At 42.4% G+C, this 14,350-nt stretch overlaps 2 protein-coding genes across 2 annotated transcripts in view; one reads left to right on the plus strand and one right to left on the minus strand.

Annotated features, from left to right (window-relative positions):
- The first annotated feature begins 1,536 nt into the window (after positions 1–1,536).
- Positions 1,537–7,833, plus strand: elk3 (ETS transcription factor ELK3). Its single transcript, XM_035146859.2, has 4 exons — positions 1,537–1,743; positions 1,861–2,580; positions 4,225–4,347; positions 5,706–7,833. The coding sequence occupies exons 1-4, from the start codon at positions 1,537–1,539 to the stop codon at positions 5,793–5,795; spliced, it is 1,140 nt and encodes a 379-aa protein (XP_035002750.1). The 3' UTR covers positions 5,796–7,833.
- A 71-nt stretch (positions 7,834–7,904) lies between these two features.
- cdk17 (cyclin-dependent kinase 17) overlaps positions 7,905–14,350 on the minus strand; it is a 37,309-nt gene continuing 30,863 nt past the window's right edge. Inside the window, exons 9-17 of the mRNA XM_035146858.2 lie at positions 14,100–14,162; positions 13,520–13,643; positions 13,278–13,398; positions 13,040–13,137; positions 12,832–12,937; positions 12,455–12,497; positions 11,858–11,948; positions 11,670–11,747; positions 7,905–10,905 (exon numbers count right to left, since the gene is read on the minus strand). Coding sequence (XP_035002749.1) covers positions 10,865–10,905; positions 11,670–11,747; positions 11,858–11,948; positions 12,455–12,497; positions 12,832–12,937; positions 13,040–13,137; positions 13,278–13,398; positions 13,520–13,643; positions 14,100–14,162 — 765 coding nt within the window. The 3' untranslated portion in view covers positions 7,905–10,864. The remainder of the gene's footprint in view (positions 10,906–11,669; positions 11,748–11,857; positions 11,949–12,454; positions 12,498–12,831; positions 12,938–13,039; positions 13,138–13,277; positions 13,399–13,519; positions 13,644–14,099; positions 14,163–14,350) is intronic.

Raw genomic sequence — 14,350 nt, forward strand, 5'->3', positions numbered from 1 at the left:
GTGATAGTGATATCTCCACAGTGATACTGTTCTGTAGCAGCAGCCTTTGGTAGAAATGTTTTTCAAATTGTTGTCTTGGTGAAAAGTAAGGTGTATGAATAATCTATGACAGAATGTAATTTGATCTCGCTAACGGCCGGATGCTGACGTCTATTTTAAAGGATGATAAGTCTCTCCATGGTAAAGGAAGGGTTAGTTGTTTATGTAGAAACTTACACAACTCCTTTATTGAGAGTCTGTAAGTAAAGATGTGAACCTAAGCATGATGTCCTTTCAGTCATAACAGATTCATATATGATGAATACAAGGAAATAAAACCCTGAAAGTGACTCAGTGGCCTCTTATGTCATGTGTCAAAGCATCTGGATTTATTTCATTTCTCCATTCAGTAATCCAAGGTTTAGTTTGCCAACCTACTGTATAAAAAATATACTCTTTCTTAGATTAACAGGAGAAGGAGCATCAGTGTCAGCGTTTGTCCTGTTTTGTTCAGTTATATATAGGTTTTATATGTTGTGTGATTTTGTTCAAGAATCGTAGTCAGGGACACACACAGTAAACATGGTTTGTCCCGTGGAGCCTTTAAACTGTTGACATGTTTGTGTTGTTGTGTGTTTGTGGGTTCAGGGTTTTTGGGACAGGAAATTCCCAGTCTGAGTCGGGGGGTGGTGTTGTTGGGTATGGTCAGCTATGTTATGCTTGTGGTTTTTATCTGGGTTCGCTTCAGAGGAAGCAAACCCTCTTTTCATATTTTCTGTGACGTCTCCGTCTCAATCAGTCTGAGGATGTGTGAAATTATTTATACACCTTTAAACGCTACCAAATGTCAGGTATAATGATAACATTTCCACATCGTAATACCTTTTCTACATAAGTGCATGTACACTTTTAATCTAGAACGTTTTACTATAGACTGGCTTCATGTATACAACTGAATTTCACCGTTAATAATGAATATTAAAGATGGAAGAACAGTCAATATGTTTATAACATCAATGAAGCAAAGAACTACAGTGTAATGTGAAAAAGGCCACTCATAGTAACAAGGCCACTCAAGTGTGCAGTTTCTGTCAACTCTATGGGTCATTTTAGCATCTTTCAGCTTATTGTTTTGGATTTACAGCATACAGCTTGCAATCTAGCAACGTTTTTTGACCTCAGCAAAACAGCTGACATTTCAGCCATAACTGATAAATATGCCAATGTTGAGTTTACAGCTTGTTTTGCTGTAGTCAAAAAACGTTGAAGTCTTCCAAATGAGAAACTACATTTCCCATCAGCAACAGTTGTTCCTGTTTCCCTATATTCAAAGACTTGGTCAAGTGAAACTTTGTGAAGCTTTAGCTGTTTACTCAAGAAAATAAGCCCCTCTTCTGATTCGACATCCCGTAGATTTCCCTCCCAATCTAACAGACAAGAAGCAGCCATTATACGTCTTGACAGTACATTGCAATATATGTTGGTTGATGTTATTTCATTAAGTCTTAATCTTCTTTGACCTCTGCAGATTGCTTGTGTCTCTGGTGTCATCCCGTCATGGAGAGCTCCATCACACTCTGGCAGTTCCTGCTGCAGCTTCTGCTCGACCAGAGCCACAAACACCTCATCCGCTGGACGTCCAACGACGGCGAGTTCAAGCTGCTCAAGTCAGAAGAAGTGGCCAAGCTGTGGGGGCTGCGCAAGAACAAGACCAACATGAACTATGACAAGCTGAGCAGAGCCCTGCGCTACTACTACGACAAGGTATGCGACACGTGCACCTATCGACGACAGCAAAAGTTTAAAACAGATTTGATGAAATTCCAACTCATATCTTTGAAGTAGGAAAACTCTAATTCACGGACCACATGTCTTCTGCAGAACATCATCAAGAAAGTGATCGGCCAGAAGTTTGTCTACAAATTTGTGTCGTTCCCCGAGATCCTGAAGATGGACCCTGCGATGGTGGAGTCTGGTCGTTGCAGCGAGGAAAGTGCGACATCGGAGCCGGACGCTGAAGACGAGGACGGGAGTGGCAGAAACGAATACCTCCACTCTGGCCTGTACTCCTCCTTCACTGTCAGCTCCCTGCAACACTCCCTGGAACAACACCGGCCGATCAAGATGGAGCCCCGGTCCGGTCGCCACGACGACAGCTCTTCTGTCATCCGGTTCATAACTAACCGTGGTCACTCCTCCCTCCCCTCCACCCCACCCCCATCCTCGAGTGACACCTCACACTCCTCCAGGCCGTCTCCCGGGCCGGCCCGCTCGCCCACCTGCTCCACCTCTCCGCAACAAAGCCCCAACCACGCGTATTGGAGGGGGCGGAGCCAGAGCACAGATACTGATGAGTCGGAGCAGATCGCTCAACCTTTAAACCTGTCGTCAGGTCAGAGAGAAAGGGAGAGGTCACAGAGCACCACCACGCCAGAGAGGAGGGGCTTGGCCAATGGTGGGCCTTCGAAGAGCAGGAAACCCAAAGGCTTGGAAATCTCCGCCTCCTCCCTCCTGCTGACAGGAAGTGACCTTGTCTCCATCGCCCTCAACAGCCCGGCTTTGCCTTCAGGGTCCCTGACCCCAGCTTTCCTCACCGCACAGGTACAGTGTCACACATCACATGGGTATTAACATCACTGCACACGCACACTGCTCCCTGTGAAGGCAGTGGTTTGTGGGCGAGGGAGGAGAGGAGGTGGAGGGGAAATTTCGGGTGAAGAAAGTCAGACAGGGAGGAGATAGACAGAGGTGAGCGGAAAGAAAGGAGGAGGCGAGGGAGGAAGGGAGAGAGGGAGGGAGGAGGTTCATAAGTGAAGCCACATGTTCCTGAAGCTCCAGATTCACTGGCAACAACACGCTGACCAAACCAGGACAGTCTGACTACACTCAGGCATTCAGCTGACGCTTTCATCCAGACCCAGTAATTATACACTGCTATGTGTACATCGCTGATGGAAAATATGGCTGATGGCTCAACTACACTCGTTAGTCATTACATGTTGTAGTGTGGTCATGTGAACAGCCGCTGTCTGTCCTCGCAACCTGCTTTTCAGAATACAGGAACCTTTTCAAGACGCTTCCTCCCTTTTCACTGTGGCCTATATCCCAAATTAAATGATTAAAGAGCCTCAAACCAGTTTATAGTGGCTGGCGTTCAAGTCGATATCTTCTTAGTCGACTTGATTTGCCAAGTGAATCAGCGGAAGCCGTTAAAACACTGATGAAAGCCCATCGTAAGCTGCTCCTTAACAAGTAGCTTAGTGGAAATGAAGTTTAGTAAAGTTTATAAATGAGCAGGGAAATTACTGTACTGACTGATTAGTGGCCAAGTCAGAGTGTATAGCTGAAGGGGAGAGCTGTTATTATTTTCACAGGTTGTATTGTAGACTTAGTTTCTGCCTTAAAAGACAGCTTTCATACTTTTTATGTCTTTATTAGCCAGCTAGTATTAAACAGCTGACAGGAACAATAGTTTAAAGCACTAAAATAAAACTACACAGAATACGTACATAATATACACCTTTCAGACTGAAATATTGTTTGTAGAGAAATGTAGTTGGCATGGGATGATTGTATAATGTATTTGTTCATTTTGTATGACATATTGAATTGGACATATACATATGCATATATAGACTTTTAGTATATAGGCAGATATGGTATACAATATGAATATGAGTATAAAAATGGTATGTGCTGTATATAAATGTGTATAAATTCACTGTAGCATATATATATATATATATATATATATATATAAATAATAGGAGGATTTCCCAATAAGAGGCATATGGAATAATATAATATAATTGGTAATTGCTATACAGGCAGACTTTCAAGTGATGTGCAAATGTCACACTGATGTGCAAAATATTGACATTTCCAGTTTAATTGTTGGTTGTTGTTGTTGTGGAACAGAGACGCATGTTCTCCTGCAGAACCAGAGAGAAAACCCAACTGCTCTTAGTTAAACATGAAGAAAGACGAGACAGGAGAAAATAGATGTCATGAATTCTGTATGAATGGAGCTTCCTGACCTACATGGAGTCAGTCTGCCAAGTCAGTCAGTCTGTCTGGTGGACGCGAGTTCACGAGAGGGCAGACGTGGCTCTGAGCTCCGGGTGAGACTGACATGAAAACTTCACCGCAGAAGTACAGCTCTCTGGAATTATTGCCAGAATAAACAGTTTGTGAATCTTGGTGAATTTATCCTCTGATATTTAATGTGGGGTTTTGTCTGTGCAGACTCCGTCTGGTCTGCTGCTCACACCCAGTCCTCTGCTCTCCAATATCCATTTCTGGTCCAGTCTGAGCCCGGTGGGACCCCTCAGCCCTGCACAGCTTCAGAGCCACGCCCCCCTCTTCCAGGTAAGCCTTGTACATTTGTTTCTTGCTCCCTTTTTTCATGCTTGTCTTGTCTCATCTTATTCTTTATCCAGTTTGTCTCATCCCGTACCCTAAACTACATCAGAACGTCTGACTAGTTCCAACCAGATGAAGACAGAACCAGCTGGTTACACTTAAAACAGACTAGTTTGTGACATATGTCGTCAGACTAGGTGCTTGAAGCTGGACATAGAGTTTAGCCCATACCCTAATATAAAGATAAAGCTACATTTGAAATTTATTTTCAACTTTATCTACAATATGAAACACTTGCTGCCATAGTCGTACTTGCTATCACTGTAGTTTAAAGTAGCTGTCGGGAGCTTACTGAAAATATTGTGTTTTACAATTAACAAGATTTGAACGGGGTTTTCGGTGATAAGGGCCGATGCCGGTGTCGATGTGCTGTTTACAGGCCTGCTACACCTCCCCTTACTTTAGCCCCCGGAGATTTCTGTGTTGTTGCGAAAGCGCCTGAGCAGAGAATCTCCTGCTGCGTTGTTGTGTGAAAGGCAAAGTCTGGAGAAAGTCCAGACCCACTTCTGCAGACATCCTTTGGAGTTCATGTCTGAAAACGACTGATGTAAATTGGGCTTTTATGGGGTCAGTTCTGACAGTCCTATTAATTTAAATAAAACACACAGACCTTCATCAGCCTGATTTTCTCTGTCGGTGACTGATAAAAAGTCTGTGCCTGCTAAAAAAAAACGCCCTTTCTCATTAATACAGGGTCTGTCTAGTCACCTCACACTACAGACTTACATTTTACTGTTGTTTTCGCGGAGTGAGTGTGTGTGTAAGTGTGTGTGTGTGTGTGATTCACCGTGTGCCAGGGTTTCAAAATAAGCCACAGATGTTTCCGTTCTGGTGTGGACGAGGAGAGGGGGCAACTTCCTGTTGGCTCGGTGGGGAGAGGGTGAGGGCTTTTTTTGGTCAGGAGCCCCTCCCACCCATGTCCGCAAACGCGAAGCGACATTACACATTTTGGGATGACATCACATTACCCCCACTAACAAATGAGGTGTTAGAGAGAAGCAGTTGTGTAACGGCCATATTTAAGCTCTGATGGATTGAAGTGAAATCAGTAACATTATTGTACTTCTGCTTATTAGTGTAGTACTGCTAGTGTGACTACTCTGCATCAATATTTTTTCATAGATTAAAAAAAAGAAATACAGACTGAAATATGTTGTTTTTGTGATTCGTTTCTTCACTCTATGTTAGAGTCAATACATTTTTTTTTAAAGCAGATTTTTGTAAAGAGGCTATATGTTTTTGGACCTCACAAGTTTTTTATTTGTAGTCATTTCAACATTTAACTGTAACTTGTCTCCCGACAGTTTCCCACTCTGTTAAACGGACACATCCCAATGCCATTCCCCTGCATGGACGCTCCCCTGCTGTTGTCCCCCGGCTCCCACAAGTCCTGATGTCAACCCCATTAAAGAGAGCTGGGCCGAACCAGACTGAGTGGGTCCAGATCAGGACAAAGCCAGTCAGCTTTAATCTCTGCTGAGGAACATCATTTCTGGAGACAGGCTTCCCCTGAGTCTGATTACACTTTGATTTGAAACCAGTTTCTTTACGGTGATCACGTAAAGACACGGGAGCTTCACTCTGAAGCTTTGCTCTCTGAGAGGAGTATTTTGCTTTGTGTGTTTACCACAGTTAAACTGCTCATGTTCATTTCATTTCTGTTTTAATGTTTTCTTCTTTTAAGGATGAAAAATCCTCTAAATTTATTTTAATGCAAAAAAAAATGCACATCTCATCTCATGTTCTCTCATCTCGCTCCACTTGGTTTAGGTTTAAGAGTCACGGACTGTTATTGCAGTCTACTGCAATTTTATGAATTTTATTTTCTGCCCCGACTCAGACAATGGAGATCTTGGGAAATCCTCATCAGAAACTCTCACACCTCAGAGAGACAGACTGTATAAGTTTACTACAGAATGTCATTAACCTACGAGACCCGAGTGCAGCTTCTTTACATGAATAGATGTTCACAAGAAAGTTCAGTTCGATTAAATTGTATGTGTATAGCGCCAAATCACAACAGATATTATCTCAGGGCACTTTACATAGTAAGGTCGAGGCCTGACAATATTATAGAGAAACACAACAGTTCCCACAACGAGCAAATACTGACGACTGTGGAGAGAAAAGAAAACTCCCTCATTACCTAGAAGAAACTTCTAGAACCAGATTTAATGTGGACGGCCATCTGCCTCGACCGGTTGGGGTGAGAGAGGAGAAGAGGGGGAGAGAAGAGAGAGACCAGGAACAGTTGTGTAACCCTCATATTTGAGTTCTGTCTGACTGGCTAATATAATGAAAATTATTAGAGTTATATTCATAGATGTAATAATGTTGTTCTTGATAACAGCACCAGATAATCATGACTAGACTTATTATTATAATAATAGTTTTTTAAGAAGTGCGCAGTGCATGATGGGAGTTCCCCCCAGCAGTCTAGACCTATAGCAGCATAACTAAGGGATGGTTCAGGACTCACCTGATCCAGAACTAACTAGAGGCTTTATGAAAGAGGAACGTTTTAAGTGTAACCTTAAATGTGGAGATGTTGGTTCCACAGGAGAGGAGCCAGGTCGCCGAGGGCTCTACAGGAAATGCAATTAAAATCTAAATCTAGGACGTGATAACCAAATATCCATCAGAAAACCTGTGTAAGGAAAACAGATTTTTTTTACTGAGGACTGAATGTTATTTTGTCAAATTCAAGGTGATGCCAAGAAGTAGTTCAGCTCCTAACCACGCTGAAACCACAACATGTCAATTTTACACTTTGGTCTTTGTAGGGATTAAACAAACAGGCAATAACACATTAACTAGTGAGAGTTAGACGTGCAGGTAAGCAGATGTTGGGCTGTTCTCACCTGTTTCAAGTCTCCAAATATAAAATCCAGAACTGGGACCATAACTGGATGATTCGACGCTACAGGCTTCATAGGCCTGTAAAGAGACCTTGCTATGACTGATAGCAAGTCAAGTTTTTTACCCCTGTGCTTAGTTTCAATAGACCATATCTATTGCTAGTTATTTAATAGTATAAAATTGGACACGTGGACACAAGAGAGGACACCTTCACCGACTCCTAGCAGAGCAGCTGCTGGCCGGAGCGGTCTTTTTGCATTGCTTTGACAAGTTGACTCGACGCTGTGAACTTAACTTCAGCTGCAGTTTCATGCTTTTGTTTTTAATGCACTGTTTTGTTTGTTTTTGACGCCTCGTACCAGCTGTGCCTTCGATATTGTAAGATTTATGTAAATGTATTAAGCTTTAAAAACAAGGTTGTAACAGACATTCCAGGTCAAAACTGCACAGAAGTGTCTTTTTTTGTAAAATGGGTCCTGGTTATTTTTATAAAGAGATGAATGGAAGTGTATTCTCATGATTTGTTTGCTTGGGAGAAATGTTTTTTTGAAAAATAAAATGACTTTTCAGAGATGCTACCTCATCTTTAGTTGGTAACACACTCTCATATTCACCACTCAGAGAAATGACGGCTGCACAGACTGTTTATGAAACAGATTAAATTTACTTTTTCGATGGTTATGAGAAATAAATAGTTCCAGTAAAAAGTCACACACCAACTGTTCACCGGCAGCTCAGTGTTTCCGAGAGGTCGTATTCACAACACAGCAGGCCTTCCATGCATCAGGCACACATACATACATACACACACGCATTCAGACATGTTCACATGAAGTCAGGTCATTCATACGTTTGAAAAAAGTACAGTTTTACAATGATAAATATGTTTGCCATTGTAGAAATCTCCTTTCATGCATGTTACTGCTGTTCATATACAAAATGCTCCATTAACAGAAACACAGTTTGCAGCTAATATTGGAATAAACTTTCATCCTTATGTGTGTTAACAGGTCTTTAAGTGAAGCATCCAAAAATGCAGATACTCGAAACTACCAAGGGGAAAACCGTAGCTCTGTGAGTCAATGTAATACAGGATGTTTTAGTATGAACACAATAACTGTTACATTATTAGAAATATAAACCATGTACGGTATCTTCATCTCTATCGGCTGTAACCGTTTGTGCTGAACTTTAATTGATTAATTCATAAAACCACTGAAAGGACAAACTACAGGAATGACAGGTAATACAGTGTGTTTACAGGATTATTACACCGTCAGCGGCAAACTGTGTTTCCGTTAATGTTTATTACATTAATGACGTTTGTTATTGATCGAGCATTAGTGGTGCTTCCTGCACGCTTCTAATCTGTTCTACCAATTAGAGAATTCTAGGGTTGTTGCTCATTGAAATCTCGACAGACAATAAGCTGCAGTTACAGAACCCCCCCCTCCCCTCGGATATTCACACACTCGTTCATGTTTAACTTGTGATGTCTGATGCATCCCTGGGGTCAGTTAGTGCAGAAGCCTTTTCACTTCACTCACTTTTCCACGACTGATTTCTCTTTGTGTGGTTGTTCTGTGTTGCAGCTCTGGAAATTCAAGAGACTAAAACACCACTGAAACACAATGTTTAGTAAAAGTTAACTGAAAGTCTCATGTCTGTGCATTACATATAAGAGATAGTTATCGGAGTTCAGCTTAGCACTGAAACTGGAAATGGGGGAACAGCTAACCTGAAAACCTGTTTCATTTACTTTGTTCAAATACAGAAGTGTACAAATGCCTAGTTGCCAAGGGTAAGTCCAGACTATTTCTACTCACTGTGAGTGACACTTGTTGGGATAAGACAAACAAGATGTGACATGTTCATTTGAGAGCTTTGGAGGCGCTAAGCTAGTTTACCGTACAGACACGAGAACAATATCAATAGTGTTTGTCAAAATGTTGAACTTTTCCTTAATAATGGTAAAACCACCACACAGCTGCTGGACATACTGTATCTCGACTACACCTATGTTGATTCCCAGTTATAAAATAAATGACGCATGCAACTAAATTCAACCAGGAATGCAAAGCACATCAATGTCACAGGGTTCAAGTGCTGTTGGGGCGGGGCTCTGTTCTTTAGCTCCAGTAGAAAAAGCTGTCAAAAGTGAGACTTCTTAACATGCTGCATCTGTAGCATCACTGTCAGTTGCAAACAACACAGCGGGCCGTTAAATCGAACATTTCAATTTGAAATCTTTTCTTTTGTCGTCTTGTGTACAAAAGCTGGAGAGAGCAGTGGTCCGAGGCCAAGTGGAAAACAACCATTTTGCTTTGAAACACACTCTACTGGTCCCCGCTGTCCCACCCCGCCAACCCCGCCCCCTCCCAAAACATGCCACAATGACACCGTTGTTTCACAAGGAGAGGTCAAAGTTCACAGATACAGAGTACACATCTTAATACTGTTGGGTAAACTCGGCCGTGTCGAGGCCCGGGTCCCTGATTCCATAACACCACACTGAAGTGCAAGTTAAAAACAAAGAGTTACTGCAGTGAGATCTGCGAATGACACAGAGCGAGAAGGTGTAGCTTGCATTACAAAAAACAAAAAGCACAGAAGTCCTGGCAGTTTGTTGAGGGGTCTTACGGAAGGCTTTCTGGCTTCCTGTGGGATATCACGTGGTTTCCTGTTCGGCTCCAGTATTCCTCCTCTTTCATCTGTGCTTTCTGCTCATCTTCCCGACTGGTTGCCTTCCCCTGTTCCTCAGGTTCGGTCTTGTTGCTGAGCCAGATTGGTTGGAAAGAACCACAAGTTGGTTCAAGGTTCTCCCAGCTTTACTGGACTCTGTGTGCTTCTTAACCCTCAGTTAACACAGTCCGATCACAGACCCTCAGGGAAACCCCTTGAGACCAGCCGGACCTCTCAAAGCAGAGTCCGTCTGAAATGTTACGGACGACTGATGATAAGGAATCCAGAGGAATCATTTTTTCCCCCAACAATTTAGCTGTCCCAGTCTTTCTAAACCTGGAAATGCTGTGGAGTTCGGTCAAGGAAGCTCGAAGGAAAACAAAACATAAACTCCAAATATATATTTATATAGATATACATATTTATAAAAGAAAAAAACTGGAGAAAACTGAAGCCTTTCGGTCTCCGAGCACGACAACAAGAACAACAACTTGGGATCACAGCGTCGACATCAACATCCGTGGAATTCTAACTCAAACGAAGCCAGAGAATCGCAGTCAGAAGACAAAGTAACCTTACTGACTGCTGAACTGTGCACGGCGTCTCGAGTTCACATCATGTACACACACACACACACACACACACACATGCACACACACAGTGTGTTAAATACAGACAGTAGTAGTTTAGCAGCAAATAAATTCAACCTCACCCCGTTCCCCCCAATAAATAAACACAGTTTCCAAACAGATTCAACCCAGAGTCAATTGCTCAGAGGGGTGTGTGTGTGTGTGTGTGTGTGTGTGTGTGTGTGTGTGTGTGTGTAGGTAGTTGGAGGGGTGTCACTCTGAAAGGAGGTGGGCTCATGCGAGAGATTGATGGGGAGTGATGATGAGGGGGGGCAGTCGACCGTCACTGAACATTAGAAGAGCATGCTCTGCCTCCTGTTGATCTTGCCGTTGCCTGGAAGAAAAGAAGAATACAATACCCATAATGCATTTGCCTTATATCAATGACGCTATTATATAAAGTCACTTTTTAGGGGGGGGTGATACGGTGGCTGAGAAGCATCACACAAGCGCATCAACAGAAAATATAAAAGTTAAAAGCCACAACACAACCTCAAAAGCCACAACACAACCTCAAAAGCCACAACACGAATGCAAAAGCCACACCACGGAAACACAACCACAATGGAAGTAAGCGAAAACAGATGTTGACTGAAATGAGCAGAGTCACTTTTCGACAAGCCAGTTGCAGCTTTAAACTTGATACTTGTCTATTTGAGTAGACAAGTACACGTGCCTGGACAAGCCGAAAAGGAAAAGGGCAGCTGTGCCGTGACACCTAGAAAGCATCAAATTTTAAGCGGCGACTGGGTCTCCACAAAAGACAGTAGAGTAGCATTAGCCAGAGCTAGCAACAATGACAGCAATTTGGCAACATTTCACACAAAAAAATCCAACAAGTAAAATGATGACGTGTTCGAGACTTCAGTTTCGAGTGTTGCAACATTACAACATTAGTGCCACACAATGATGGCAAGCATCACCTCTATCCAGCGTTAGTAGCATACAGCTGTTAAAGTACAGTTTTTTCAAAAGTACTTGTATTGGATCGGTACTCGGTAGCTGCAGATACACAAAATCCATGTATCGGAATCGGGAAGTATCTTTATCTAATGATATCATTAGGTGACATGCTGAAGCATCTGGATGAGTTCCCACCTGACTCTGTATACGAGGAGTTCCTGTAGCCGGGGTCTTTCTGCAGCTGAATTTCTTTTAATGTGAATATGGATACACCTGCAACACAGAGGAAAGTTTCAATCTACAGCAAATTGTCTGAACATAGGAGAAAAAAAAAACCACACAGTAAGAAAGAGCCAGAAAAGACTGCAGCTTTATAATCTTACTCTCAGGCAGTGTTTGGATTTTCATCCCGAGCTGCCTGAAGTGGGAATGCTTCATCGCCTCCTCCGCTGAAATCCTCTTCTTGGATTCGTACTGTGAGGAGAGGAACAGGAAACATCAACCTAATCTAAATAATGTCTCCAGTCTCCAGTGGTTGAACTGCTCAGACACCACTGATAGTAATGCGCCCCCTGCTGTCTACAATTAGTACTGAAGGCAATACTTATAAATGCTTATAAACGATAACTATTACTTTTTTCATCAGACAAAATTGCATCTGATAAACTAGTATATTGTGGGAAACCACATTATTCAAGTCATTATTTTACTGTATTTTGTGATTTTATCAAAATTTGTCTCATAACAAGCTGTAACTTTGAGATAAAAGAAATAACAAATATAATCTCATGACGATTTTACGTTTGTCAATGAAACCACATAAAACTCTAAACACTAATTCAACCACTACCAATAGTAATAATATTTATGAAGGGAAATTGTGCCGTTTCCATAAGTATTGTATATAGATGAGGGTAATTGCTTTATAAATCTGTTCAGTGATGTGCATTCTGGGTAATATAAAGACAGTAAGCACTCACTCTGAGGAAAGACAGCAGCAGCTCGATGCCTTCGCTGTCCAGCCTAGAGTAGACAAAAGGAAGAGCAACAGTTTATTGTCTGCGTGCAGCAGAGGCTGATGGGAATGTAGGGGCTCTTGGGAGGAAGGAAGTGGCCAGCCGTCAGTGAAATGTTCCACAGGATTTCCTGCCAGTGGCACATTGACACACGCACAAAAAAATAGAGGTATGGGTGCATAAAAAACAACCACAAATGTACTCATAAGAACACACACACACACACACACACACACACACACACACACACACACACACACACACACACACACACACACACACACACACACACACACACACACACACACACACACACACACACACACACACACACACAGTACCTGGGAGCGTGGTTGATTAACGGCTGTGGTTTGTATTTGGGGAAGTTGTAGGATTTGAACTCTTCGATGGAGGAGATTCCCGGCCATTTCTCCTCATTGGGCGCTCCTGAAGTCACACAGTCACAGCAAACCAACACACAGTTTGTGAATAACGTGTGGTGGAACATTTGTGTTGCCATGGTGATCTGATCTGGCAGAAGCTGCTCACCCAGTAACCTGAAGATGAGGTGGAGCTCGTCCTCCACGGTGGAGCCGGGGAACAGCGGCCGACCTGCAGCCATCTCATAAAATATACAACCAACGCCCCTGCAGACACACAGTCAGAATATTTATTCATATTATCTACTATATAACTTTTTAGCACCTCAAAGTCATTCAATGCATTGCTAATGTAAAAAAGTCAAATATCTATCTATCTAGTAGCAGGGTTGTTGTGAGACTCGTACCACATGTCGATCTGTGTCGAGTACTCAGAGGATCCCAGCAGAACATCAGGAGGCCGATACCAAAGCGTCACCACCTCGTTGGAGTAGGTTTTAGTTGGGACGGACTTGGCCCTCGCCAGACCTGACAAACCCACCACAGACATGAACACACGTCAGGATTTCTCACACAGGAAAGTAGCATAGCACAGAGAGGAAATAAAACAGATATCGTGCAAAAATAACAAATGTGATCCTCCACGCACCAAAATCAGCCAGTTTGAGTTCGCCTTTCTCATTGATGAGGAGGTTCTGAGGCTTCAGGTCCCTGTGGAGAACTTTCCTCTTGTGACAGTATGACAGCCCTCGCAATATTTGGAACAGGAAGATCTGGAAAGACATGAGGGAAATATCTGAAGTGTAAATAAGCATTATCATGTGCAAACCCTATACCTTCCATACACATTCCTTTATCATAGGGGTCAAATGTCTCAGTTCTTCAGATGGGATGGAAATGCAAACAAATAACAAAAAAGACTACACCGCACATCAGCAGCTTTTTCACATCTGAAAGTCTGAACAAGAGTTCATGTCTTTTGTTACATTGTTTACAATTGATCTGGTTGGTTTAGTTTTCACTTTGCAATATAGGGAGTGGGCTTAAGTGAAAGTGCCCGAAGTAGCTCAGACTATTTAAACAAAAAGGTCATTGACTAGTGCAACTTTATGTTGAAACCTTTGTCCTGCTAAAATCGACGTATTGAACAAATGTAGAACAAGAAGGGGGAAAGCAGAGTTGAATGTTTCCACAAGGAGGGAATTGAAACAATTGGAAAGTGTCCTCACCTTCACATTGTGCATGCTCATTATGTTTCCACAGTCATCCATGTACTGTTTCAGATCCTTATCCTACAGGAAAATAAGGAGCTATTAGACAGACAAGATACGAAAACACCCAGACCTCCACCAACACCTTCTTTTAAAGTTTCACAATTCTTTCCTTTTTTTTCCCAAATACATTTCACCTCATCTTTTCTAACTCATCACTTTTCTGTTTTACAGAATGAATAAATAATGATGGCAACCTGACATCGTTC

Source organism: Hippoglossus stenolepis, chromosome 22 (genome assembly GCF_022539355.2).
Source record: "Hippoglossus stenolepis isolate QCI-W04-F060 chromosome 22, HSTE1.2, whole genome shotgun sequence".
NCBI classification, from domain to species: domain Eukaryota; kingdom Metazoa; phylum Chordata; class Actinopteri; order Pleuronectiformes; family Pleuronectidae; genus Hippoglossus; species Hippoglossus stenolepis.

Excerpts from the sequence above, each read along its gene's own strand:
- elk3 (XM_035146859.2), top strand. The coding sequence starts at position 1,537 with ATGGAGAGCTCCATCACACTCTGGCAGTTCCTGCTGCAGCTTCTGCTC. Across the intron at positions 1,744-1,860 it reads TGCGCTACTACTACGACAAG|AACATCATCAAGAAAGTGAT; the intron begins GTATGCGACACG and ends TGTCTTCTGCAG. Across the intron at positions 2,581-4,224 it reads CAGCTTTCCTCACCGCACAG|ACTCCGTCTGGTCTGCTGCT; the intron begins GTACAGTGTCAC and ends TTGTCTGTGCAG.